This window comes from Passer montanus, unplaced genomic scaffold (assembly GCF_014805655.1).
Source record: "Passer montanus isolate IOZ18808 unplaced genomic scaffold, ASM1480565v1 scaffold84, whole genome shotgun sequence".
Lineage (NCBI taxonomy): Eukaryota > Metazoa > Chordata > Aves > Passeriformes > Passeridae > Passer > Passer montanus.
The window spans coordinates 2,073,531-2,101,163 of record NW_024373701.1 but is presented as its reverse complement, the minus strand read 5'-3'; the positions used below and the strand labels follow the sequence as shown (position 1 = coordinate 2,101,163).

The window sequence follows — 27,633 nt, the reverse complement described above, 5'->3', positions numbered from 1 at the left end:
CGGGGCGGGAGGCGCGGGCGGCCCCGGTGCGCCCGCGGTGCTGTCCCCGCGGAGCGGGACGGCGGGACGGCGGCGGGCTGCTCTCGCCCGTGCCGCCGGCGGAGGGGGATTGTGGGAGAATCCCCGGGGAGCCGGTGCGGGGATGCTGCCGCGGGCACGGCAGCGGCGAGCGGAGCCCTTCGCTCTCGGGAAGCGCTCCCAGCCCGCCCGGCTAGGTTTCTTTCTGGTTGTCGTCGAGGTTGGGTAATTTCCTCTCGGAACTCTACCCAAAATGCTGCTCTTGCGCAATTGCCAAGCTCAGGAAGGCTTTTTGCGCTGGGCAGGCGTTTCGCAGCCTTTCTCTGTCCGCGGACCTGCTGAATGAGCGGCACGGGTTTAAAACGAGCCGTGGGGCAGGGTCATGAGTACGGTTGTTCTGTATCCCAGCGGCGCTTTCCACTGGACATATTTGGTCCTGTGATGCAGTACCGTGATACGTGGCAGCCTGGCGTGTGTTTTATCTGCACTGGAGCTGTGCTCCCCATAGGCCTCTTCCACGACCGCTTGGGTGCTGGCATGCTGGCAGGATCTCGGCGGGTTTGCAGGCTGCTGGTGGTCTTGTTTTTACTATGTGATGACCTGGAGCTGTTTTGATCTGCTGGCTTTGTCACAAGGCAGAGTTGGGGACAAGGGGAGTTTCAGATTTTTTCGGACCTTTAAAAGGCTCTCCCACCCAACTTGTTGCCTGCAGCTGCTGCTCCCTGAACAGACACTCCTGTGCTGTAGGTAGGGCTGTTGCCATGACCTGCTGGCATCCCAAACTGACAGTAGCCTGGCCACACCTTGGGCCCTTGAGCCTGGGGGTAATCTCCTCTCCCTCATCCACCAAGTGTGCCATTTTCAGCACAGTTACCTCTGTTACCAGAGATCACATCAGGGGAAGACTTCAGAGAAGCTACCTGTGGTTTTCCGCTTACAGAACTGACAAAAAAATTCATAGTTTCTCTTGGTGCTTGCTGGTCAGCTCTTTGTGGATCAATGCATCTGAATTACAAATGACTGTTTTGTTATTTTAGGAAGGTGGTTTTGAGGTCACTAAAAGAAACTGTCCTGTGTTTTGTGTTGCTGTTTTTGATTCGTATCTTTCACTTTTTCCCCCTACATCACTTATGTTGAAAGTGGCTGTGCAAGCCTGTCCTCAGAGAGTGGATGTGGGAACCCTTTATGAATATGGCTTTGCTTTGAATGGTCTCCACTTAGTCTGATCCTGTCAGGAGTGAGTCATGTGCTTTGGAAATGCCTGGAGTTCAGAGAAATGCTCTTAGTGACCCCAAGATTCAAAGTGTTATTTGAGTTAGTTGCTGAAGGATCATTTAAGATGTTTCAAATCATCTTTGTAACATCTTCAGTGCCGTTCACTGAATCTGCCAAAGGCAGATGAGGCTGCTGGCAGTGGTTACTGATGGTCAAGAGAGCTACAGGGCCACAGAAGGAGTAGCTCTTTACAACAGAGTAGGCAAAAGTTTTCTGGCTGTGTTACCTTCAGTACTTGTGGGGTGGTGCAGTCACATGCAGCCTGGCACCGTCACAGCATCAAGATTTATAGCCAGCATGTAGGTGAGAAACTGTTTGTTCTTTTTTTTGTTTGTTTGTTTTTGTTTGGTTTTTTTTCTTTTTTTTTTTTTTTCCTCTCTGTTCTTTTCAGATTTTGGTAGCAAACAGCATTTGTTAAACAATTGTATCGTGCCTCTCGTGTTGGTCAGAGCTGAGTCTGCCCTGATCAGCATCTCATGTGTCTCTAAGGCCACCGTGGGGAATAGAGGGTGTGCACTTTGTGGGCACTTCTGACATGTAATTGCCCCGCCCAGAACTTAGAAATACTCCTTTTTGAGCTCAAAACTCACCTATCAATATGTACATAAAAGGCAGGAATCGTCCTGTGATTCCTGTATTCCCAAAAGCATGGGGAAGTGCTCTGATGGGAACAGGTAGCTCCAAAAACTCCATTTCCTCAACAAACCAACATTTATTGTAACATACATGATTCTGGGTTTTTTAATTTCCTGCCTGCCCCTCCCCCGTCGTTGTTGGGAAGCATGTGATGACTCACACAGGATATGTGTGACTGAACTGCTCAGGCTTTTTGAATGGTAAAATAGCCAGGTACTCATTTCAGAGGCCCACAGTTTTCTTCCTAGCCGTCTTTAGAGAGTAGTTTACAATCCCTGCTGTCTGGCTCTGCAACAAATGCATTAGCTGAATGAGGTTTAATCTCTTACAAGAAGCTGCCAAATTTTAAATGTACTTTTATGGTTCACTTGCTACCATTTATAATTTAAAAGAATAAATCAGGGCTGGGGTAATACTATAATTCAGCTTCTAGCTGAAAGTCCTTAAAGGCTATGCAGTTCTCTAATGCAAGGTAATATAAGCATTTTGGATTTCTGCTCCAGTTTAGAGCTGCATGCTAATGAGTATCTTAAATGGGGTATCAGGAAGCAGAACCTGCTTGCTGCAGTAAAATCTCAAGAATTCCGAGAAATTCTGGTTTCTCTAAGAGGCCCAAAAACAAGTAAATCCAGGTATTTCCTGCAGGTGTCCATTCCCCAAATTGTTACATTCTTTAGGAGATGCAGAACAGTATTGTGGTTTGGTGTGGTTTTTTTAATAAAAATTTGCTCTCTAGAAGTAGTGTTGGCATTAGCACTTTCAAACCAGTCAAATGTGTTTCTTCTACCATTTCCATGTGGTTTTTGTATTTTGGTGTTGGGGTAGTTACATGCCTGCTGGTTTAAGGAGAGTATGCACAAGGGGTCAAATTCTTCAGCTGAAAGATCCCTTTCCAAAAGAGCTCACTTTAATGCAGTAGAAGTCTGCAAAGCAGAATTTCATAGACAGGCTTACCTACGTGTCAGGGATGTAATTTTCAAGTCCTGCCCAGGTGAGTATTTCTGGAGGTTATTCTAGAGTACAGCTGTCTCCGTAGCCAATTCTAACCCCCATTTAGACACCAGGTGTTGCTGGCATGGCAAACATAAAAGATGTGCTTTTGCCCATTTTGCCATGAGCATCTTATGGGAAAGTTCACCCAAGTCTGGTACATATTGCAGTCATATGTCTGTCTTAATGGTTTTTCATGCCCAGATATAAAATCAGAAAATTGATAACTCTGTACACTAGTAAAAAACAGATAGTCACAAAACAAAAGTGTAATTTAATGTGTGAACCAGTGAATTGTCCAAAGGACAAACCACTAGGGAGGCACTCTTACCTTACTAGGAGTAAGGTTTAAAACCAGCTTTTTCCTGGGATACCTTAGAATGGATTGGATTGGATTCAGTTGGAACGGATCTGAAAGATTATTTAATCCTGACTCCTGATGAGGGCATGCACACCTTTACCTAGACCAGATCTTTCAGAAACACATCCAGCTTGGCCTTGAACAAACACTTCCAGAAATGGGGCATCCAAAACTTCCCTAGACAACCCATTCCAGTACCCCACCACTCTCACAGTAAAGATTTTTTTCCTAACATCTAATCTAAACCTGCTGCAGTTAAAAGCCATTGTCCCTTGTCCTGTCACTGTCTTGTCAAAAGTTCCTCTCCAGCTTTGTTTTTTCAGTAGAGCCTTGTCTTCTCCAAGCTGAACAGTCCCAACTCTCTCAGCCTGTCTTCACAGGGAAAGTGCTCCACCCATCTAATCATCTGGACTCACTCCAACAGGTCCATATCCTCCCTGTGCTGGGTGCAGGTTCCAGGTGGGCTCTCAGCAGAGCAGAGCAGAGGGGCAGAATCCCCTCCCTCCCTCCCCTGCTGCCCACGCTGCTTTGGATGCAGCCCAGGACACGTTTGGCTTTCTGGGCTGGGAGTGCCCATGGCTGGGTCATGTCCAGCTTCTTGTCAGCCAGCACTCCAAGTCCTTCTGCATGGGGATCTTAGGCTTACAAGGAAAAGAACACTTTCTCCAAGATGTCAAAGAGTTCTGGATATAAACTGGTGCTTCCCATTTCCATGTTAGTGAGGTATGTTTTAAACAAGGATGAAAGAAAAAAACTCCTTTGGACAGCTGCCACTCAGGGAGGAGAAGACCTATTAGACAGGCTGTTTATTCAATGCACTGCTTCTAATGCCTGTGTAGTCAGTACAAGCAGGTGCTCTAAACAGCTGGTGCTGAAGATAAGTGATGAGGGTTTTCTGATGCTTTGAGGTAGCCTGTAAAATCAGCAGTGATGCTTATGGCCTGCATTACAGAAGTGTTTAGAGGTTATGTGCTGCCTGAGATGGAATTCATAAATAATGTAGTTTGAGGCTCGGTATATGTGGACATTTTGTGGGCAGAGGTAGAAGATGTTTTACTGCTGGCAGAATCCTAGCAGGACAAAACTGGGCAAGAGGGTGAAAACCTAAGAGATGCTAAACCTGCCATTTTTTAGAAGAATTCTAGTGCTGACAGTGATGAAGGGATTTGGTAGGTTTGGCATGCCTGGGGTCTGGTCATCCTGTCACATGGCCCACCTGCGGTTGTAGGCTCTCATCATGGTGGGAGGAGTGCCTGCCCCAGGAATTTGAGGTCTCTGAATCTGTGGGGTCACTTGCAGTACCAGGCAGTGCAGATAACATTTGCTTTACATGTGGCATCTCCCTTTCCTCTCTCATCTGGACCTGCCTTTTTTTTACCTTTTTTATGTAGCCGGTCTTTGCTCCTTTCTGCCTGCCTGGGTGCTGGAGGCATTGCTTTGCTCACAGACACAAGCTGGGGTTGTGTTGTGTTCCTCTTCTGCCTTCTTTTGAAAAAGTAAAACAGAAATTCAGAGAAGAGCATGGAGAGGGCAGGGGAAGGGGGAGATAACACATGAATTAGTTTGCTCAAATTTAAGCTTTCTTGGCTTCAAAAGAGCGTTTGAGAAACTGTTAAACTTCTCCAAAGAATATGCTGAAGATGTTTGGCAGGGAGCAGATGTGTGATCCTGGCAACACCACCGACAACTCCACAGCTGTCTATCTGTGTGGCTGGGAGCACATCATACCTCTGAAGCACAGGCTTCCTTGGCAGGCAGGGAGCAGCTTCTGTGAGGAAAATATCACTAGCATCCTCTTATCTGGTCAATGTGGAGGTCAAGGAGTGTTAATTAGGCTCACAAAGTAACTTGGAAAGGTAGTGTGCTGTGCTGGAGAGCAGCTGTTTCAGGGACAAAGCACAACAGAGGGAGGAGAAAATGAAAGTTTTCTGTCTCATGCATGTAGTGTTTTATAACATGCTTGTTTCTCTGCCAGCATTGATCTGAAGCAATAGCTAGTTCCTTTGGAGATTGGGCCAAGTTTGTGTTTGGAAGGAGATAGATAACTTGCAGCTTCCAAAACTGTGCTTGGACACAGAATTCAGTTAAGCTCTTTCATTTTCCTCCTCCCTTAGTCTGGCTTCATTCAGCAGACGGGGAACATTGTCCCTGTCTTGAGGGCCATCCCTACCCCAAAGGGCAGGGTGCTGGAGGTGCACAGTCCCCAGCAGGGAGGTGCTCGAGGTCTGGTGGCGTCACATACAAGCAGGAGGTGCTGGGCTCCGCGGCTTGCTCCTCTCCTCACCAGTGGACACTACTCCTGCCAGCCACTGCTCTGCTCCCTCCTGCACACCCTTCTCTGCAGGGCAGAAGGGGGATTTGGTTTTGGGGGCAAACCCACCCAGTCCACAGCAGTAGGATGTGGGGTGTTGGGGCATGTGGGTGGAGCGGTGTCAATGCTCAGCTTGCTCCTGTTTCTCTGGGTTGGAGAAGGTCTGTTGCTCAGCCTGTCCCCACCAAATCAGTGGGGTTTTTTGTGCAGCAAGGACAGGTGCCTGGTGAGCCAGGTGTGGATTGCATTCACAGTGCAGGTGCTAATTTCACTGAGGAGTGGCCATGACCAGGGGCACGGCAAACAGCCCTTCCAGCAGGCTTCCAGCTGCTGATGAGCTGCAGGGAGCTCGGGGCAGTCCCCAAGCTTTTGCACATGTTTGTCTGAAAGAGAGTTGCTTTTGTCACCTCAACTGGGGTGTCACTGGATTTGCTTTGAGGGCAAAGACACAAGTTACCTGCAAACCTCTCCTGCAGAATCTGGAGGTGGCCCTATAAAGACCTTCATGGGATGGGTTCCCACAAACCTTTGTGCTCCAGGGCAGCGCACAAAGCAGCAGCCTTCTCTCCAGTCATGCAATGCCCTCCTGCTGTCCTCACCTCCTGCGCTCCCTGATGCCAGCAGCAACCCATGCTTTTGGGGTGCACAAGCCCTGGCAGAGTTTCAGCCAGACAGACACACCTCCACCCCACCTGGCACCCGGCACTCCCCCACCTGTCTGGGGAGTGCTCCCCAGCCCTGGGGCAGTGCTGGAATCCAGGTGCACATGCCACAGGCAGGATGGGATGGGGCGCGGGAGAGGGGCTGCCGAGATTCCCTGATGATTTGGGCCTGCCACCGGCAGAGACATGCCTGAGATGCCACCCGTCCTGGGAGGGCTCCTGTCCACACATCCCGTCCTGCTGCGTGGTGGGGGGTTTGTGGCTGATGGCTGCTAACCCTTTTTCTGATCCATGTTTGTTTGTTTGTAGTTTGCTGTTAAGAGAGCCTGGAATTTAATTTTGTGGCGGGCGGGAAGAGCTAATGACATGCAGATTGCCTGGCTCAAAGGGAGACAGTTCAAAGCCGCCTCAGTGAGCGTGCACTGGATTTGAGCCACCAAGGAGGACTTTGCTTCTCTCCCAGAAGTACCCTCCATCAACAAGACTGTCTCCCTTTTTGTTTTATTTTGTTGTAAAGATGCCACATGCTAGTGTCAGTGTTGGGGCTTGGGTTAAGAAATTCTTTTCTCTGGCCGTAGTTGCTGAGTTAGTCAGGCAGACCCAATGTTGCCAGCACATGTGATGCATCCTCATATTTTTCAGCCTGTTTTCATTTGGGGTGCACAGTTGCAGATGCCAGACCATGTGCGAGCCTGCCCAGGGTAGGAGAAGAGCCCATGTGGCAGGCTTCCCCTGCCTCGGTGTACCCCACATCTGTGAGGGTATGCACACAAGTGTAGCTCAGCCAAATGAAATGTATCCCAGCCTTTGGGAGGGCAGGGTTTTGGGGGGTTTTTTGTGTCTGGGATATTTCTAGAAAGCCCCAAGGAGTTTTTTACATGGGAGACCCAGATGGGCATGGCACATGGGGGCTGCCCCGTCCCCCCACCACGGGCCTGAGCCATGACTTGAGTCTCTCTGGTGCCATCTGAAAAGCTGCTGACACAGCTCTGAAGTTTAGCTGATGGGAAATTATTTCAATTACCTTAAGAGGAAGTTACTGCTTTGCTGAACTGTGAGGTGCAGCTGCCTGCCTGCCCTGGAGCTGCCATGTGGGGCTGGGGTCCAGCCCTGCTTCACAGCCTGGGGTGGGGAACTTGCTCTCACATTGTCTGGGGTGGAGCTGATAATTGTTTTTCCCAGCCAAGGCGGGCTTGGTGTGGCTGACAGGCCCTTCCTTCCCTTTTCTGTCGGGCCCCTGCAAAGCGAGGGTTGTTTGTTTTGGTTTTTTTCCCTCTGCGAGCTCTGCTTCTCTTTTCCAGCTTTTCTTCCACATGAGGATTGTCTGAGTGTGACGGTGTGGGTGTGCACATGGCTCAGTGGATGGATAGCAGTGCCCAGCTCTCAGCCAGGGTGGTGGAAATATTCTTTTTGGCTTTGTTCGGGGAGAGTCTTTTTCCAACTGCTGCTATCTGTTTTTGCTTTCATTTTCACTAAATTAAATGTCTGAGATTGATGCCTGGCTTAAAGCATGCAGGTGGATTTTGCTTGTTTTCCCAGTGAAGCTCTTGGGAGGGTGATTCAGATGTCTGGATCACTCTTCAAGCCTGTCCAAGGAACTAGTTTTCCTCCTTCCTATTTCCTTCTGCCAGGGCCACACTGCATTCCTGAAGAATAGGGCTCCCCCAGTCTGTCCTGCCTGAGTCCCCCAGGGCTGCCCTTTGTGGTAGCAGCCCTGTTTTGTATCACCTGTTCCCACCTTTTTGGATGGAGTGTGGTGTCGTCCTGTTTGCGGCCCCTGTAGGGATGACTTCTGGCCCTGCAAGGCATTGCTTCCTGAGTTTTCCCAACACTTCTGGTATTGGGAAAGTGTTCCGTGGAGCCTCCCTAGATTACTCCCTTTGGTCTAGGGAGGCTAGAGCAGTCTCTAGATTTATAATAACATCAGGCTGAGTGGATTCTGGGCTGCTTGTGTGAGAGTCGTCTCATTTTGGCTCAGTAGGATGAGCACCAGGAGGACTGTGTGCTGGCAGCCTCAGGTGGCAGAAAGTTTAGGTGTTGTGGCAGGCATGGCCATTGGGAAGTCGGGATGGGAAAATCACTGGCACTGTGGGACAGGCTCTTGGGGCTCCAGCACTGAGCTGCCTCTGCTTTTTGCAAGCCTCACATTTTGCTCTGTGTGAGAATCTGCTTCCAGTTTGTGATGGCCCCTGGCTTTTCCTGTGCACCTTCCCTGTGAGCAGAAATGCGTCTGAGGAGTAGGAGTGCGTTGGTTTTTTTTGTTGTATCTTTCTCTTACCCTGCCACCGCCAGCTAAAGCCTCCTTTTACAAACTCTGAAACATTTTGACGTGATGCTGTGCTTTTGCGTTCTTTTGCAAGCTTCCTGCAGCGGCTTATTTATGTTTTTGAGATTTTCTTTTGCTAAAAATACACAGTGGGGGCTCATGAAGCTGCTCTGCTGGAGCTTTGTGATGCTGAACCCAACAGGCATGTGCCTACAGATGGGTGACCAGTGTTGCAAGTCCACACAGTACTGTCATGCCTGTCTGTTTTTTTAGAACGAACTCCAAATACAGTGACTCCTATGGCAGGCAATCAGCTTGAACAGAATCAGAAAAGACTCAGATGGAGTGAATCGAGCTGGAAAGTTTACCTAGTAAACATAGAGAGGGACAGAGTCTTGACAGGAGGGACAGCACTTGCAGCAGACTTTGCACATTTTCTTGGCATTGCAGATTACATCCTGAGTCAGCATCCTTGGGAAACAGCAGCCCTAGGGCTGCTTGCTATACAGGTAGTCAAATTTCAGTGAAAATGACTTAAAATTAGTAGCTGGAACTGTGACTCTATTAACCAGTTGGAAAGCCTGTGTGTTTGTGGATTTGGCTTTAGCCTTGTCCTGCTTGGGAAGTCAAATGAAAGTGTCAATTTGCAGTGGGTGGTATGTTGCTGCTGCTTTGTGTCAGCCACATGGCTTTACGAAGTTGAGTTTGTTTTAGTCATTCTGTATTTCAAAACAGCCTATTCAGCTTTTTTTTCTGGTTTTGTATTTGGTGAATGTATTAACTGAGTGACTTGAGTCCAGCATGTCTCGGAGGCGCCTGCCTTGCCACTCGTGGATGGCACTGTTGCCTGGGGACATCTCACTGACCCACATGTCGGCTGCATCCCTTAGGGCAGTATTTGTGAGAAGGTGTGCTGCCCTTAAAACTGATTCATTAAGCAGGAGGTTGGAGCAGTAGAGATCATTTCTCACCAATGCCCTTCAAGACTATGAAACTGTTAAATCTCTGCCTTCTGCAGCTGTATTTTACAATGAATATGCTTTCTGCTCCCATCTTTTCCTTGCCAATGTTCCAGTCTCTGTAAGGCAAGCAAGAGTGCGTGCTGGCAGGATGAGTGGTCTGTGTTTCGCCTTGGGGGGCTGCTGGATGCCAGCCAGCAAAATGCTGTTTGCAGTTCCAAATGCTTGTGGCTGTCCTTGCCCAGCTGGAGCTCACAAGTCACCAGTGGGAGATTTCCTCTGTAAGTTCACCTAAATAGCAGACTTTCATTTCCTCCTGCCTTATTCTGAGTAGGTTTGAGACATTAAAAGAACCTTTGTTTGTTAAACCAGAAAGCATTCTCCAGTCTGATGGGGTTCACAGTCGCTTCTTGGGAGCAGCAACTGGGAGAAGAGTCCAGTAACTGGGAACACAGAGCCCAGCTTGTCCCAACAGGAACAGGGTTGTTTGATGGGACAGCAGCCACACCCAGTGCCTGGCAGTGGACTAGGCTGGCAGGGCCCTCCGAGAGGATGTGTTGCTCCTGCCCCTCTGATTCCTGCAGCATCCCAGCAGGTCCTGCTGCTGGCAGCCAGGTGCAAAAAGGATGGGAAAATAAAGTCCCTGGGCACAGATGCCCAACATAATCCTGTTTGCTGGCTGTGACCGGTTAGGTGAACCATGCCCACTGCAATGCCCTCTGCTGTTTTAAAATCACAAGTGTAGCATCGTCCTAGCTCTGAGTGCTACGTTCCTAATGGAGGTGACACTCATGGGCACAGGGATGGCTGGAGGAAGTGGGTGTGCAAGTTGGGGTTGGGGCCAGAGGCTGTTTTGGAAAAATGCTCTCCACCATGGTGTGGAAGCAGCCTCCAAATTCAGCAGAAACATGAAATATGCTGTCTCCCCTTCCTGCCACCTCTGGCCTCATTGATATGATGCCTCTCCCACAGACACGAGGATGGCTGTGCCTGGCCCCTGATCCTGTCACCGCTGAGCCCCAGTCCCTGTCATTCCACTGCATGTTCCCTCCTGCCCCAGTTCCTCCAATTTTTGCCTCATCCTCCTGCTGCAGAGCACCTTCTGAGCTCTCCCTGCAAGCCACATTTAGACTTCAGAGCAGAGAGGCTTGGGCCCTGGCCCTGCAGCTGCAGGGCAGCATCCACAGGGCCCAGCTTGTACCATGGGGCAGAGAGGGTGCAGAACTGGGCACAGGTGTCCGCGGTGCAGCTGGGAATTGCTGGAGTGCTGGGAGCGGGGGCAGACTGATCCCAGTGCCCGGGAGTCTGAGAAATCGCTGCCTTCTCCTTGCGTGAGAGGGAAACTTGCACACGTGTGACCAGTGCAACATGCAGAGGTCAGGAGATCCCTTTGCATGCTGCCACCATGTAGGTGTTATGCAGCAGAGCCTCCCTGCTGCCTCTGGAGGTACACCCAGCACCTCTGCCAGCTTGGCCAGTCTCCTCCTTGTCCTCTCCACTGTGAGTGAGCACAGGTTAGTGAAGCAGCACAACCAAACTACAGTTGCTTCTTCTAAATAACCAGGGAACGAGCCGTGAGTCTGGAGAATTATTTCTGCCTTTTTTTTTTTCAGTAGTGACATGTTTTGGAATGCACAAGGTTGATTGCAACGACCGCTGCCTCTTTGAGCTCCATAAGTCACTTGTGCCCGAGCTCCCCAGGGCAGTGTACCCCACCTTGGGGACCCGGGGGTCCCTGAAGACACTGCGAGGAGGGGGACACTCAAACACACCCAGATGGAGGAGAAGGGGAGCGTACAGTTGCCAATCCTTAAGGGGTGATCCTCAGACTGGCATTTGTGATTGATGCTCTCTGCCTTAAGCAGGGGGCCCTCAGCAGCCCCCCCAGTGCAGAGTTTGTGACTGGCTGGTGCAGGAAGCAGGACGTGGCAGCCGGAGAGGCCCTTCCTTGGGCTTCTGTGGTCACTTGCTCCGTTGGTGCTGGAGCTGCTGGAAGCAAACAGAAGGGCCAGCCTGGCTGTTCTGACAGGGTTTCTCTGGTGCCACCTGGCCTTCTCACTTTTAACCCGGTTTTGACACATTGTTTCAATGGTTTCAAAACCTGCCGCTTTTGAAACCATCTGCCGGAATTGCCAACGGGTATGCAAATCTGGATATGGGGTTTTTTAGCATTTCTAATACAGAACTTCTTATGAATAAATGGCATGTCTACAGAACATATCTCTATGAAAATATCTCTAAGGAAATATCTCCTTAGAGATATTTTCATAGAAAATATCTCTAAGGAAATAAAATATCTCTAAGGAAAAATATCTCTAAGGAAAAAAAAAAAAAACAAACCAGGAAGAGTATTTTATTCACTTTGCATGTGACTAGCCATAGGTGAGTTTGTCGGTAGCAGAGCAGACTATTTTTGAAGTACTTGACTCTTGGGCTGCCTGAGGTGGGTGAGAGCCCAGAGGGCAGTGCTTCAGGCTGGTTTTGTGGTGCATGTGCCAGTGGGAACACAGCCCTTGGCTGGCCACACAGACTGTAGGATGTGCAGGTCTCAGTGCCAGTGACTCCTTTGGTTCTGATACCAAGAGGTTACACTGTGGGTCTGCTCTGACTTGGTGGGTTGAGGTTGCTTTGGGTATGGACGGCTCAAGCTTCAGCACCTCCAAGCACCGATGGGATTGTGTTTGGACAAAAAGCTCTGTTTCTTAGAAACCAAACCCAACCAAAACCCTAATGTTTGTAAAGGATGTATGCTCAGAGAAATAGATTGTGTGTGTTAATTTGCTTTGTGTTATGACTCTCTTCCAGTTGGTGCACTACGTGTGGAGTTTTCCCAGCCTGTAAACCTGGAAGAAGTGGCAAGAATAAACCCACAGGTCAAAGCAGGAGGTCGTTTTGCTCCGAAGGACTGTATAGCACTTCAGAAAGTAGCAATAATCATACCTTTCAGGAACCGAGAGGAGCACCTGAAGTACTGGCTCTATTACCTGCACCCAATTCTCCAAAGGCAGCAACTGGATTATGGAGTATATGTTATCAACCAGGTAAGATGAGACAAGCTTTTACACGGCTGTTGCAACAGTGCCTGTGCCCCTTAAAACAAATGGTTATTTACTTTGAAAAGCAATAGGCTGGCAGGCAGGAATAAGAAAAAAGAAAAAGAAAAGGAAGAAAAATTTTGCTTCAATGATTTTGGTGGAAAATCTGAGATCCCCGCTTCTGCTCAGGTGCACTTCCCTCTTAAGAGTTTCTGCTTAAAAAAAACACTTGGTGAGGAGGAAAGAATTCCTAATAGCACAACCCAATTAATTATCTCTTTCCAAATGTCCTTTTTTCCCAACTGCTGCAGGAATGGCATGCAGAGATTTTTAAGGTGACAAGTTGGTATTAATGCCTAATTGTATAGCAGATGTGCCATAAATGTGTAGGATTTCACTTTATCGAGCACCTTCTGTTCATGTTAGTGCACAAAGTCAGGATGGAGAAAACAAAGCTGTGGTAGCGGGGCGGGTCAATGGTTGTCTTGAGGGGAATGGAAAAGAAACAAGCAATCATGGGGAAGTTATTGAAGTTTTTTGTTTGGGGGCTTTTTTTCCTTGCTATCTGGTGGCCTTCAATCTCCCTTTAAAAAAGAAAGGTGTAAAAATGCACATTTCACTCAAGACAAGCTGTCTTAATTTGTAGAGTAATGCTATTTAATAAGTGAGTGTTGTTCACCCTTGGAAAGGCTTGAAATGTGCAGGCATTTGTACAGGCTGCAGGGTAAAAGGACAGATGCAATTCTGGGAGCCTCAGCAGAGACCACCTTCTGGACAATTCCACTGCAGTTTCTCTCTTGGATATGTATTTGTATCCTGTTTTCTCAGCTTAGCAAGAACTGAGATGAAATAACATGCTTTTTTAAGTCTTAACTCCTTAAACTTCTGCTTGGATCAGCTGGTGTGTTTGGCCACACCAAACACCATGAATATTTAAAATGGTCACCCAAGCGACGAATTTCGTCAGACTTGAAACTACGAGGAGACTTATCCTGAGAGAGAAAACTGATACTCCGTTACTACAATTTCTCTTGCTTTGCTCATTTCCAGGGTGCCAGAGATCATGACAAAAGACATTTCTGGGGAATTAGCAGTAGTTCCCCAGCACAGCAGCCAAGATGGTTCGGTGTCTGCATCTGACTGCAGTTGTGGCCTGGCAGCCACGCTGCTGGGGACACAAGGCATTTCTGCAGCATGTGGACTGGCATGCTGTGCCCTAAAACTGAGCCCTGTAAGGAAACCCATCCTGTGTAAAGCACGGAGCAGCTGGTGCCGCTGCGGTGCAGCAGCGCAGGGCCAGCCGCAGCGCTCCACGCTTCGCGCTGCGTTTCCTGGCATGTGCAGCCTTGGCCTCTGTGAGTTGCTGGTGCCAAGGGGCTGGCTGAGCCACAGACCCTGCTGGTCAGGGGTGCAGCTGGAGCCTCCCTGCTCTGAGCACAGCTGGAAGCGACAGGGTGGTGTGGTGTCCAGCAGTAGTCCTGCGGTGGGGGCTGCGGCTTTCCCAGGCAGGAAAGTCACCTGCCAGCTGGGAGCTGCCTGCACACGGTCTGGGGCATCACCTGTGGGACAGCAGCCACCTCCATTGTGAAGAGCTGGCAGTGCAGCTGGGGCTGGTGTGTCCCCATCGGTGGTGTTCCAGGGTGAGGAAAGCAGTGCTGGTGCCCCTAAAGGCAGGCAGTGTCTGCAGCCTGGTTGGAGTCCCTGCAGCTGCTGTGATGGTGCATGCTGGCTTGCATTGCCCTGTGTTGCTGACTGCTCCTCTTCTGTGGTCCTGTTCTCTAGCACTAGGGCTGTGTCCTTTACAGTTAACTCTTACATAAGTTTCTATAGCAAATGCTTTTTCTCAGGTGCAGCCCTTGGGCACAGTTTGAGTGAGAGTGAAATGCAGTACACAGGGTATATATATATGCCCTGACCACACCCAGCAGATATAGGTTAGCAAGTAAGACTACTTAATTTGTAAAATAAATGTTCTCCTTCTGCATGCTTCTCATAAGCCATGTCTAGAAGAAGTGGAGTGGTCAGAGGTAGTAAAACCACTGGATGCATCTCCCAAGGGTGAGTGGGTACACTGAATAGAGAGAGATTCAGAAAATGTATTAATTCTTCCAGAAATACAGTAGGAAAACAGCCTTATTTCTCTGCTGTCTTGACAATTGCTTTTCTCTTTTTCTTGTCTGTCCTTCCCTTTGCATCTGCCCTCCTTTTTTTTTATTTTATTTTTCCTTCTAGTGGGGAAATATTACCTTTACTTGTTAATCCTGTCTATATCAAAGCAATCACTGAAGCAAGGAGAATTACTGTGTGATCTGGTTCTTACACGCTGCCTACATGCTCTTCTGTGCTCCGCATCTCATAGAAAGAAAGAGGAGCGCTGAGCCCTGCTACTGCTGCACTGGTAATGTCAAACTTCTTCCTTTCAGCGCAATGTGTTTCTGTCACGAGTCCATTGTGTCTCCACCGTGCTGTTCTTGCGTGCCTGAATGCCTCTGAGTAGGACTTGGCTGAAGTCAGGGGGATGATGTTTGTAAAATGTCCGGTATGTAACAGGAGCCAGTGGAAAATAATGTATGATGTTTCACCTTGCACACTCCACCCCTAGAAAAACCCAAACCCTGTGCATTGGAGGAGTTTTCAGGTAAATCTGAGATGAGGATACATAGCTGGGCACGCTCTGCCCAGGGCCCATTGATGCCCCACGGGTGACAAATTTCAGTGCCTCCCTCAGCCTTGCTCATTCCCACTGTTACCCGTGTGTTCTTCTGCACTGCGGCCATCGCCACGCAGATGCTCAGGTCTGGAAATCAGTCTTCTAGCTGCATTTCAGCCCATGCAAATGCCCATGCAGCCAAACTGAAGTTTGGGAAAGGGAAGATTTAGGCAATTCCCTGGAAACTGGACAGTTGTTCAACCGTTTTCCACTGGCCCCTGGTGCTATTTGCAGTGTCTTGGTAGAAGTTTTCCAGAGGGGTGTGTGCGTGTGTGTGTGAGGTGGTTGGGGCATCACTCTTACTCGTGTTACTTTGCAGGGCGTATCAGGTATGTGGGCAAAGGAGGGAATTGTGCTCAGCTTCTGCTTACCCTTGCAGTGTCAGGGAGGCAGGTTTTGACTGTGGCTGCTCTCTCCCACTGCCCAGTGTAATTGTGCTGAGGCCTCAAAACACCCTGTGACAGAGAAACACCAAAGTATCCCCTAATATCTTTCTGTGGCTCTGGAAATTTGTTTCTACCTGGTCAAGTCCACTGGAGGAAGGACTTCCCCATGGATATCGCATGTGTGGTTCAGGCCATCTCAGTGAATCCCTGACTCAGCTGGCAAGCTCCCACTGGAGGTGATGGTTCTCCTCGCTGGCCAGAAACATACGTCCTCACCATTACCTCCATGATATCCGATGAGCGTAGGATTCAGGTGAGAGAGATGCAGCCACATTTCATCTGTGCTGTCTGCAGGAGGAATCACAAAGCTGCCTCCTCTATAGATGTGGGAGGCAGAACAAAGCCAGGACATGTGGCTTCTTGCTGGTTTGCAACTCCTTTAGTTTGAGTAACGATTCCAAAAACCTCCTTTTTTTTCTGTCTAGCACTGAAAAAAAAGGAACCCTGCCTCCTTTGGCAGGTCTAGCTGAACAAACCAGGTTCAGCCGAGGTAAGGGATGGGAAGTAAAAAAGCCTGGATGTTGTTCTGCTCAGGCTGATCATTCACCTCCAGGTGCAAGCAGGAGTCAGTGTTAGACCTTGCAGGACTAAGGCAGCAGTTTGTTCTGGGAGTGGTAGAGTTAATTCAGGAGCCAGAAGCAGGTGCTGGGCACCAGCACTGAGCTCCAACATGAATTAAATTTCAGGACAAGAGAACATTGGGACAAAATTGTCAGGAAAAATAAAACAACAAAAATGTGCTTGAATGACAGATTTTCTGTCTGAAAGCCTAGGAGAGCGTGGAGGCTGTGTCTAGAGCTTGACTGCATTGTCTAACTAGCAGTCCTCTGTGTGCTGCCTTGCTCTTCAGGATAATGCTCCTCTGTCCAAGCCAGCCCAAACTAATCAATTTCTTTGTGACAAGTAGCAGCATTCATGGGATGACAAGCTACTAGGCAGAGGTGAGGAATGGAGGTTTTTTCAGCTGTGCTTTACCTGCTTTCTCAAGGGTCACCAGCAAGTACTGCGCTCTGTGCTGACCTGGAAGGAAGTTTTCACAGCTCTGGTTTCTTGTTTGGTTGTTTTTCCAAAATGTCGGGGATCAGATCAGATTGCAGTGTGCATGTGAGTTTTGAGAGATATTTGAATCTGAGATACTGCAAGCACGCCAGTGCTTCCACAGTGCCTTAGGTAAAGAAACAGAGCTTCTGCAAAAAGCAAAACCTCTTGTCAGTCTTTTTTTTGTTCCAATATATTGTGTTAAAGCCTCACATGCCTTCTGGGACGGAAAGCCAACCTCCTGCAGTCAAAGCAGGCACAGTTGATAACAGCCTTGCAAAGTTTGCTGCATGAGCTACGTGCTTACTGTACAGTTAGTAAAAAATGGCTTGGAGAGGGTTCTCTGTTTTCTTGTATAGGCTGTGATTCCCTTGTTCTTTGTTTTTTGGATGCCAGGGTGTGAAGCTGTGTGGCCATTTGGGAGGAGACTGGCAATGCCCACATGAAGTGTTTGCCCTGTGTCCTGCCCCTCTCCATGCACAGGGCTCCAGTGTGAGCTCTGCCAGGGTCCCGTGGGTGAGGTGGCAGGAAGGGTCCTGGATGCTCTTGGTGCAAAACTCTCTGCACTTTGAGATTTTTTGGGCAGAGGTTTAAAAACACAGCTCCTTGTAGCACTGTTAATCCCCATGTGTCACCCAGAAGAGATAGAGGCTACCCAAAGGCACTGGTTAATTACAGCTAAGCCTCTGCTGGTAACAAAATTGGTGCCCTTTGCCTTGAATTTCATTAGGAAAAGAGCAGCCAAAGGGTGTGGAACGAGACCTCTGTCCTGGACTGGCCCCAGCAGTTGCTTTGTGGTGTGAGCACATTGCACTTTGCACCAGCACCAGGACAAGTCCCCCTCAGAATCTTGGAGCCAAGTTTGGGTTTGGTGTCCTGGAACATGAGGAGTGCTGGGCAGCTAGAGCTGGGCAAAGAAAACCCTCCAGTCTCATGACCTCAGCTGCTTCCTCTCCCCAGCCTCTTTGTTCCGCTTGCCTTCATGTTCTGTACTTGAGTTTTCACTGCTCTTGCTTTATGCATGATGATGATCATCCACCCACCACCTTGTTGTTGTGTGAGCCCTTTTGTTTTGGGTGAGGATGCTGAGAATTTGCTCAGATCCTCTTCCATGAAAACTTACTCCTCCCTGTGAAGTCATTTATGCCCAAGGCAGGTGAGGAATGCTTTTTAAAACTGGTTTGACACTTGCATTTTAAAACCTTCATTTGGAATATACTTGGGGCTGTTTCAAGAACCTGCATTGGCTCTTCAGCAACAGATCTGTTAATCAGTCTGGATTAAATAGTTACCAAAATGATTGCTTATTAACCAGATGAAGCTGTTACAAAGAGTGTGGTGTTTCAACGTGCTGCTCCTTGGGCACAGTATTTTATCCATCCTTGATTTCCATCCCATATTGGGTGAGGGTGCTGCAGAGTGGGGGGACAGCTTGCACAGTGGGGGAGTCCTTTGCTTAACACTGCTCAGAGAGTGTGGAGAACTAAAAGTGGAATGGATTAGGTTTCCAGGCTGGCAAAAACCCTCAGTCTCTTTGAGTGATGCCCTATGAGTTTCTTTCTACCTGCTGTATTGGCTTGTACAGGGTTTGGGTTTGAAGCTGCTGCTGCAGAGTGGGGTCTTCAACTGGAAATCCTTACTCTCAAACCACCAGTATTCTTGGGGTTTTGGTACAATCCTTTAGCTAAAAAGCTGAAGTGCTCGGCAATTTGTGAGCCTCTACTTGTGCTCAAATCCACATGTGCTTTTGAAATGTTTTTGCCTGAAAAAGGCCAAACAGGTTCTCCTCAGGTGCTTCATTACTTGGGGAGAAAAGTAGAGATTTTCCTGCCCTGCTTTTTGCCAGTCCCTTCATTGGCTGTGCTTGCCCTGGGATAAATATACCCTGCTGTAGTGTTAGCTCTTTTCAAGTCCTGCCCATCATGGTGAGAGCTTTCCTGATTGCATTTTCCCATCAAGGCCCCCTGTCAGAACCCAGGACATCCCCCTGATGATCCTGGATGAGCCGAGCCCCAACCAGGGGGCTTTGAAGCCCTGGCAGGGGGGTTGGAGACCCTGGCATGCAGCCAGAGACCCCGGTGGCTTTGAGTTCAACCCATGGAACAAATTACCACCTTTGTATGAAGAACTAAAGGTCACAAAAGTTTAGATAACATAACAGTATTTGCCACAGGGTGAAAGGTGGAATTTTGAAGAATTTGACTATGGGGGTCTAGGAGACAAGATGGAGGGATTTGGGCATTGTCCTCTTCTTCTCCCTTCTTCTTCCTAGCCTCCATCTTCTTGGTGATGGTGGCACATTGGGATTGGTTTAGAGTAGAAAGTCACTGTCTAACACAGGTGATAGGTATTGGGACATAAGTGTAAATATTGAATACGTAGTTTATAGTATAAAAGACAACACCAGCCCTGGGGGAGGGCAGTGTGCCTCAGACTGACGTACAGAACAGACCTCTGCAAGCCAGACAGAGAATGTTTTAGATAAGAAATAATAAACAGACTTGAGAACGTGAGCCAAAGACTCCTGATCTCTTCTTTGACAGCTGGGTTGGGGAAAAGAGACTTTTTAACACACCTCGGGATCATCTCAACCAGAGAAAATCCAGAGAGCCCCCAGGACAGATGAACAGTGGTGGAAGCGCAGCAAAGAAGGGGATGTGCCACCACAGCAGTGGCAGCATCCACCTCGTGAGCTGTAGCCCTTTCAGGAAGCAGCTTGTGCTGGCCTGCCATGCAGAAACCAAGGCTGTGTCACAGCCGTGTGCCAAGCCTGCTGCCCAGGGCCCAGGGAGCATCCTGCTCCTCTGCGTTCATGGCTGCTCAGGGCGTGGCAGAGGGTCAGAGGTGAGCAGCAAAGCATCAGACCTTGGCTCCTGGTGCCATCTTGTGCTTTGCAAATCAAGTCTGGTGTGTGATCCCACACTGGTCAGCAGTGGCTGCGCCACAGTCTCACAGCCATGTAGTGGCCGAGCTTAGGAGGAGGGTGCTGAAATTCTGGCCACAGCAGGGTTTTGGTCCTTGTCATGGCTGCAAGAGTCCCTTCTTCCAGAGGAGCTCACCTCTTTCTGCTTTTCTCTGCTGCTCCAGGAAGCCCCACCTGCTTGCCCTCTATCAGAAAATTCAATCTTTAAATGCCTGTGCACCGAGTGGGACATAGGGACTGCTTACCATTGTACAAACCTCTTGAGACCCCTCTTGGGAGCTCCCACCAAGAGATGGGAGCTGAGCTGGGTCCAGCCTTTCCTCAGCCGTTTTTCCTGCCCCCACAGTTTGTGGCTGTCCCAAGTGTGATTGTCCTGCAGGCAGCATTTGGGGTCACTGGAGGTCTGCTGCAAACATTGAATGGTGCTGCAAGGGCAGTGCTTGGGCTCGAGCTCAGTCCATCATCAGGGCACATCAGCCCTCTGCAGCAACCAGCATCTGGCCACAGGTAAGAAACTGCTGATGTCAGCTGTCTAATTTAAGTCACTTAACTGTTTTTATTTGTTTTTAAATTAGGATGGAGAAGAAGAATTTAACCGTGCTAAACTGCTGAATATTGGATTTGCAGAGGCCTTGAAGGAGTATGACTATGATTGCTTTGTGTTTAGTGATGTAGACCTCATCCCAATGGATGACAGGAACACCTACAAATGTTACAGCCAGCCACGGCACCTCTCTGTATCCATGGATAAATTTGGATTTCGGTGAGACGCCTTTTGGAGTGGCATCTGTTTCCTAATTCCGCTGCCAGCCTAGCAGGGCAGGCGCAGTGTTACACATCCCCGCCCTCCATTGAAAGCATGGGAAAGCATCTCTCCCAAAAGCCTGTCTTAACGTGCCTGGCCCTGCAGGGAGCGGGTGGCTGCAGGGGAGGAAGGCGGAGAAATGCAGCTGAGCAGTTTATTAAAATTCACAGCTTCTGGAAGGTGAAACGAAGGGTGAGGAAGAGCTGAGCAGCCTTCGTTTAGCAGATGCCCACATATCCCTTCTTGTGTTTCAGTCTGGAAGCTGGAAGACAGCTAGTGTTTCCACCCAGTCTGAAAAGTGAGACACTTTCACACAGTGAGAATTATGTGCAGCTTTAAAAAGACTGCATCAGACACTATTTTAAGAGTGAGACAAAAATTTTTTGGCTGTTTAGTTTTATGCCACTGAGAGACCTGCCCTGGTACATGAGAGCAGAACAGAGCAAAACTTCTTGCAGCTAAACATTTGGGTTTAGCAAGCTGTTCTGAACAAAAATGTGTCTTGCTTTTCCTTTCTCGGGTGTTTTTGGGGTTTTTATGGGCTTTTTTTTTTTTTGTGGTTTTGGGGTTTTTTTCTTTTTCCTTTTTTTTCCTTTTTTTTCCTTTTTTTTTTCCTCTGTACCAAATCCCCAAGGAGAAGTTTAAAAGTTATCTATAAAGACTGGTCATGACCCTGTGGTGGCCAGTAGTGCTAAAGCCATAGCAGTGGTGGATTTGGCAGGGTCTCTACATGTCTACACTCCAGACCCAAGCCCTGCTTGGAGCAGGACTGCCACTGGCACTGCAGCAGCTGCAGTTCTTTCTTGCACGGAGGTGAAACTTAAAATAGAAATGCATAGCCCTGGGGATTTCTCTGCTTGTTAAAGCAAAGACAAGTCTGTACTACATCCTGGTGATGCCTGTGTGGACTGTCTCCTTATGCTCTGGGTCTGAATTTCATCTGTCCCCAGTCTCCCGGTGAATTGTCCTGTTTCAGGTGGAAGCTGGTTGGCTTTCTGTGTGCAAGGTCACACTGCCAGCTCAGTTCTGGGCTGCAAGCTTCCTTTTGGGGCACTGAGGAGTGTGGAGGTGCAGGAGGAGAAGGCTCTGTGGCATATCCAATGTCTGTCTGAGCTCTTGCCACTCCTGTGGCATTCATGTCACCTTTGGTGAGGTGATACACATTTCAGCCTGTCCTTTGAGGACGGTGTACTGCTCAGTAAAAGGCTGCAGCTACTTCCAGTTGCCAAATACTTCTCAGATATATTTGGGACAGTTCCCCCTCCCTCAGCCGAGTCCAGAGTACCACAGCACATGCCTGCTTCCTGTGGGTGTTGGCTGTGTGTGGGCTGGGTGAAGGGCAGCAGCAAGCCCTTTCCAGGCAGGCAGGCTAACCCTTGGCTAACACCTCTTCTCCTCTAATGTGCTCTTTTCTCTGCTTCCAGGTTGCCTTACAATCAGTACTTTGGAGGCGTGTCTGCCCTAAGCAAAGAGCAGTTCACAAAGATCAATGGGTTCCCAAACAATTACTGGGGCTGGGGTGGTGAAGATGATGACATTTATAACAGGTAAATAATTTTTCCTCCTTGGCACCCTGGGGTGCATCCAGGGTGGGGATGAACACCGACCTGCTGCTCTCACCTGGGTGCGGGAGGACATGGGGTGTCTCCAGGCAGGAGGTGAAGGTGATGTGTGGGCAACCTACTGGCTCAGTGAGAGCATGTTCCTGCTGGGTGCTGGCCCCCCATTTCTCAGCTCCCAAGGGGCAGTGGGGAGGGGCTTCAGTTGGAAAAGTCCCTCTGCCATTGTTCATTCTCTCTGTATACTCACCAGCATCCACACCAGTGCACTGGCTGGAGCAGTGTGCTTCTGGGTCTCCCAGCACTGGCTCAAAGAAGGGAATTCAGGACATGCAGCTGAAAGTGGATGAGACCTTGACCCACCTTGCCCAATGCAGTGCAAGATTTGTTTGGGTCTGCAGTCTTGCAGCAGATCCTTTGTTCCCAGGAGAGTTCCATTTGTCAGGCTGTCTCTATAATGCTGAGAGCCATGTGAGCTTGACTGGAAGGAAGCTGAGCATGGCTCAGAAGTGCAGGAGAGGATGATGGTGTTCTCACAGGGCAGGCTGGGAAGACCAGGGCAAAGGATGAACATGCTACCTTACAGCTTCACATATCCACAGCATTCACTGAGAGAAATCATCATGAGGGCCTTGTATTTGGAGGCCTTCTTTATGTTTCTCAGTATCAAAACTACTCTGTGATCTTTTATCTGGGGTTTCTGAGCTCTTCTAGGCTTCAGGAAAGGTGTTAAAAAAATTTGTGCCTTCCTGAGGTTTTGCACTTCTGTTAAAAAATTAAGAAAGGGACAGCTTTCTGGTAGGGCATTCAGAGCAAGGTGGCAGTCCTTTCTTTTTGGGGCACTCGAGTTCTGAGGAAGATGCTACACAGAAGTGCAAAGGGAGAGGCAAACAAAAAATCAAGTCTTTTTCATCACTGATATCCATGAAAAAACTCTGCAGGTGCTTTGTAGATTGCATGCAAACGAAGCTGGGCTGCCTCTCACCCAGTAGATCCTAGCTGGAACCACTGTGACTCTGACCATGTGTCTCCTTTGTGCTGCTTCACCACCATTCACTTAGGTTTCCCCCAACACTGCAGCTTTCACATCAAAAGAAATAAGTGCTCCTCTGGCTCCTATCCAGATGGGTTAAAAACTACATGACTCCCACTCAAATTCCAGTCTACAGCTTGGACCAGGGTTAATGTGGGTGTTGGGTGTTGTTTGGAGGAGATAGAGGTGTATGTGAGGGTGTGGTGAGCTATCTTGGTGTTGGCAGGGGGAGGTCTCTACTCCACGCCATAGATAGTGTCTGTGTGGAGAAGGACTGGCTTTCCCTCCTTGTGTCGGCAAGCTTGGAAGTGCACTAGTAACGTCCCCCCTCAAAAAAACAAAACAAAACAAAACAAAATAATAAAAAAAAACAAACCAAAAAAACCCCCCAACAAACAAACAAACAAACAAAAAAACCACAAAAAAACCCCAACATAGGTAAAACCAGTGGTGTTTGTGGAAGGTGCAGCAGAGCATTCCACATCCGTTGGGTGTTTAATGTACTTGCTTTCTGCAGGCTGGTGTTTAAAGGCATGGGGATATCCCGTCCGGATGCGGTCATTGGGAAGTGCAGAATGATTCGGCATTCCCGGGACAGGAAGAACGAACCCAACCCCGAGAGGTGTGTCTTACCCTTTCCCACAGCAGGTTTAGGGGTGCCTCCTGCCCTTGCTGCTCCGACTGCTTGGCTTTCTCTTTGCTGGGCACAAAGGTCCAATGTGGAAAGGCTGCAGCCTCACTGAGCTCTCTGCTCCTGCTCTGGAAGCTGCCACCCTCCCCTTGCCAGTTTATTATCTGTTTATAGACCTTTTTCCCAACGTTGCACTGTGGCACAAAGGCATCTCCTCTTTTTTTTTATTTTTTTATTTCTTAAATGCAGAAAATTAGATTCTGAGCAATTGTTTCCAGCTTGTCTTTGGAGTATAAACCTCTGCTCTAGTGCAGAGTTGGAAAAGGACCTGTGTGATTTAAAAGCTTGGCTGCTTCTTTCTAGCTAAAATTTGACCCCAAAGGGGTTCATTGGCCCATTGCTCAGGCTGGCCAAATCTGGGAGTTTATGGCACTGATACTCAGGTTTTTCTTGAAACACCTGCAGTGCTGCCTCAGAGGCATGCAAAGATGAAATTGTTTAAACATTTTTCCTTTCTTTGCTGTCTCCACCCTCTCCCCCCCCCGCTTTTTTTTCTTCCTCTCCTGCAGGTTTGACCGAATTGCTCACACGCGGGAGACAATGAATTCTGATGGCTTAAACACACTATCCTACAAGGTGTTAAGAACTGACAAGTACGCTCTGTATACAAAGATCACAGTGGATATTGGCTCCCCCAATAGCTAACATCAGTGACACAACAGAGACTTGCCTATATTGCCCAGGATATCTGGCCTCACTGATGCATTATATGTGCTGGTTTTATAAGAGTTGCAGTGAACCAAAAAAATAGGCCTCTTTTGGCATGCCAAAGTGTCTCCAAATTGGTTGGACAAGTGCTTTTTTAAATTTTTTTTTTAATTTCAAACTTGACTGTACACAGCCTTCTAACTCTCCATTGTTTTGTAAGTCCAGAAGCTGTACATACAAGTTGTAAATAGTTACTTTGCCAGAAAATGTTGAATCTGATCTATTTGCTGCAGTACTCCCCATGTTGAATTAATTGCTGGACTCAAATTTTTCTGATTGTGACTGTGATATATCAACAGTAACTGCCCATGATATTTGGTATTTTGATTGAGGTGTGTGCAGGCATTCTTTTTAATTAATTCCTGGTTTTACTCTATGAAGGACTGTAAAATGCTGCTAAAATTGTCCAAGTTTACGCTTTGCATTAGATTTTTTTAAATGGAGACAGCAAAATACAACTTTTTTCTCAGAGTGACCAAAACAAACATCTCCTCTATGTGCAGAGCAGGTGTTGAACAATCAAGTCTGGATTCAATGAATGTCATTATTTCTTTTAGTCTCAAAGGAGGCTTTGAGTGAGTTGAGACAGTTTGCCAGAATTTGTGGGTAAGCTCCCTGCATAGGGTGCGAAGCTATACAGATGACATCTCTAAAAACCACTGGCTTCAGATAACCTTACTTCTGAATATGACAGAGATTATTTTCTTCAGCACAACACCACCTGGGATTATTTTTTTTTTGGGTGGAGGAGTTCAGAGAGGCGTTTGAGGTGTTGATTTGTCTTTTGGGGTTTTTTTTCCATTAAATAAAGATTAATTTAATTGCACAAATAAATTATGGCCTTAACATTTGCTAACACTTGTTAGCAGTGGTAGGAAGTTACCACGCTATTTAAGCATTGTCTGAAGCTTCCTAAAACCAAAATTTTCTCTTGCAAGGTTGTGCATAAAACTTGAAATCTTTTATTACTTTTGCTGTTGTTGTAACATTTTAATAACTTCTAAAGGTAATTTGTGTATCATAAGCAGTATATTTAATACCAGATTAAAGTAGGGTGCAGTGTAATAGGATGTGATTCAAAGCCTCCTTTATCCTTAGACTAGTAGGCTTTTTATGTGCGTCATTTCATATAAGCCATGTATTTTGTTTGCTCTGTGTATTTGTCTATTAAATCTCCTGCGGTGCTGAGATACTCACAGCAGGGCCGACATCCAAATGATTTTTCTTTGCCTAAAGCCTGTTTGCAATGTGTGTCCTGTACCTGGAACCTCCCTTCTGATTGTCTCAGGCTTGAGGGGCATGCACATTCTGCAGTACTATTTTCTGTCAGTGCACCAGGGCACCACCTGTACAGACCCTGCTTTTCCTCCCCTTGACCGTGTGTGAAAGCCTCAAGCGCTGACACCCAGGAGCTGGTTTAAGTGATTTAAAGCTCTTAGCCAGAACACAGAACTGAATTCCTTCTGGTGAGTACTTTGCCACCAGCTCTGACCACAGCAATTTGCACTTCCTTGGCCTGTGCTGAAGGTTGTTAAAATCAGGGACACTTCTTGTTGTATTGGGGATCAACTTCAGCACTGCCTTTTTTTTTTTCCCTTTGTTTGGTTTCGTTTGGGTTTTTTTGTTACATTTTTTGAGACCTGAAGGTTTTGCTGAACCCTTGCACTGCAGGGGTGGGATCCTGCAGGGACCAGGGAACAGTGCATTTCTTCTTAGGCCAGCAGTGGCTCACAGGATGCATAGGGACTTTAATTACTAGGTGCCTTTTCAGTCTCATTTTGGAAAAGTCTTCGTCTCCTTTGGTTCAAAGCTCTTTCTGGCTAGGCTTGCTGCTCCAGTCATGGTGGGAGTTGTGGAAAGATGGCCTTGCATGGAGCAGGAGCAAAGTGCAAGGAAGGAGCTTCTGGTTAAGAGTTTATCCCTTGTTCTTATCATTGAATATTAAAAAAAAAAACAAAAAAACAAACCAAACAATAAAATAGTCCTTATGGCAGATCAGGCTCTTGGTCTTAAAGATGCAAGGGACTACAAGAAGATGAGTTTTACAGAAATCACGTCAAATGTCTCCCTGTAAAACATTGGCATGGGTGTAGTCTGTAGCAGTAATGGAGACACAGGAGGGCACTGTTTTTAATTTTTTTTTCAAAGCTGCCTTAGAAAGGAGGGCTCCACCTCCACAGGTAGCAGCAGATAACCAAAAATTTATCAAGGCTGCACTTGAATATGCCATGTCTTTGCAGAGAGCACCTCAATTTTGTGCTGAGCCTTTTGTAAGTCGAAGAGTTGGGACCTTCAGCTGTAATGTCTATCTATTATCAGGTGGGTGGGGGAAAATGCTGGCAGCATTCCTTGCAGTGAGATTCTTTGATGGTTAGAAAAAAATTAATGCAACAACACATTGTTTGGCTGTATGCTGAAATTATTCAATGTCATGGAGGTGGGATGAGCACTTGTTTCTGGCTGTTGTGATCAGAGGTTTCTACAGCATGTGCCTTGAAAGAGAGAAGAAATGGAAACTGGAAAATCAGGAAACCTGAAAACCCTTTTCAGCAGAGAGATTCTAGCAGTGCAAGAAGCTGCTGCATAGTTTCTCTTCCACTGCTGAAGCCACAAGCCATGTAAAAAACTGAAGCCACCTTTTGTAGCTCATGTTGCCCTTTGGTGCTGACCTGTGATTTCAAGATCTCGTTGTCTCTGTGTAAACTGTATCAGTCAAACTCATTAAATGCTCTTGACTCGACATGGCCATGAAATTTCTCTCCCGGGATTTTCAGGGGCCGCAGCTACAAACACTCATGTTGCACGGAAGCCAATTCCACTGTGTCCTGTGGTGGTTTTTCCTCTCCCCTACCGGTGAAAACACTCAAAGTGATACTGATTGTAACTTATGGTTGAAACCCAGAAAAACAGCTTCAAAGGAAACGCTAACGCTTGGATTCTTTGGGATGACTGACTCTTTGTTAGCATGAGGAAGGGTCCTGACATGCTGCTTTCCCCCAGGATGCTACTTGTATACTGGACTGCCTTTGGGTTTCCTGTAGGTTGTTTTGCTTTTGCATTCTTACCATTTATATATCAAGGGATGTGTAATCCAATGTGTCTTCTTTACTATTGATGTCAAATAAAAATATTTTCAGTTACAACATTTGGCAGCATTGCTCTGGATTACCCCATCTTCGTGGGTTTCTGGCTCATGGGGTGGACTAG

General features: G+C 47.8%; 1 protein-coding gene across 1 annotated transcript in view; it reads left to right on the top strand.

Moving 5' to 3' along the window:
• The window catches only part of B4GALT1 (beta-1,4-galactosyltransferase 1), a 27,816-nt gene extending 245 nt beyond the window's left edge, over positions 1 to 27,571 (top strand). The window contains exons 2-6 of the mRNA XM_039733169.1: positions 12,262 to 12,519; positions 20,206 to 20,393; positions 21,860 to 21,982; positions 23,545 to 23,649; positions 24,228 to 27,571. Coding sequence (XP_039589103.1) covers positions 12,262 to 12,519; positions 20,206 to 20,393; positions 21,860 to 21,982; positions 23,545 to 23,649; positions 24,228 to 24,363 — 810 coding nt within the window. The 3' untranslated portion in view covers positions 24,364 to 27,571. The remainder of the gene's footprint in view (positions 1 to 12,261; positions 12,520 to 20,205; positions 20,394 to 21,859; positions 21,983 to 23,544; positions 23,650 to 24,227) is intronic.
• The last annotated feature ends 62 nt before the right edge of the window (positions 27,572 to 27,633 follow it).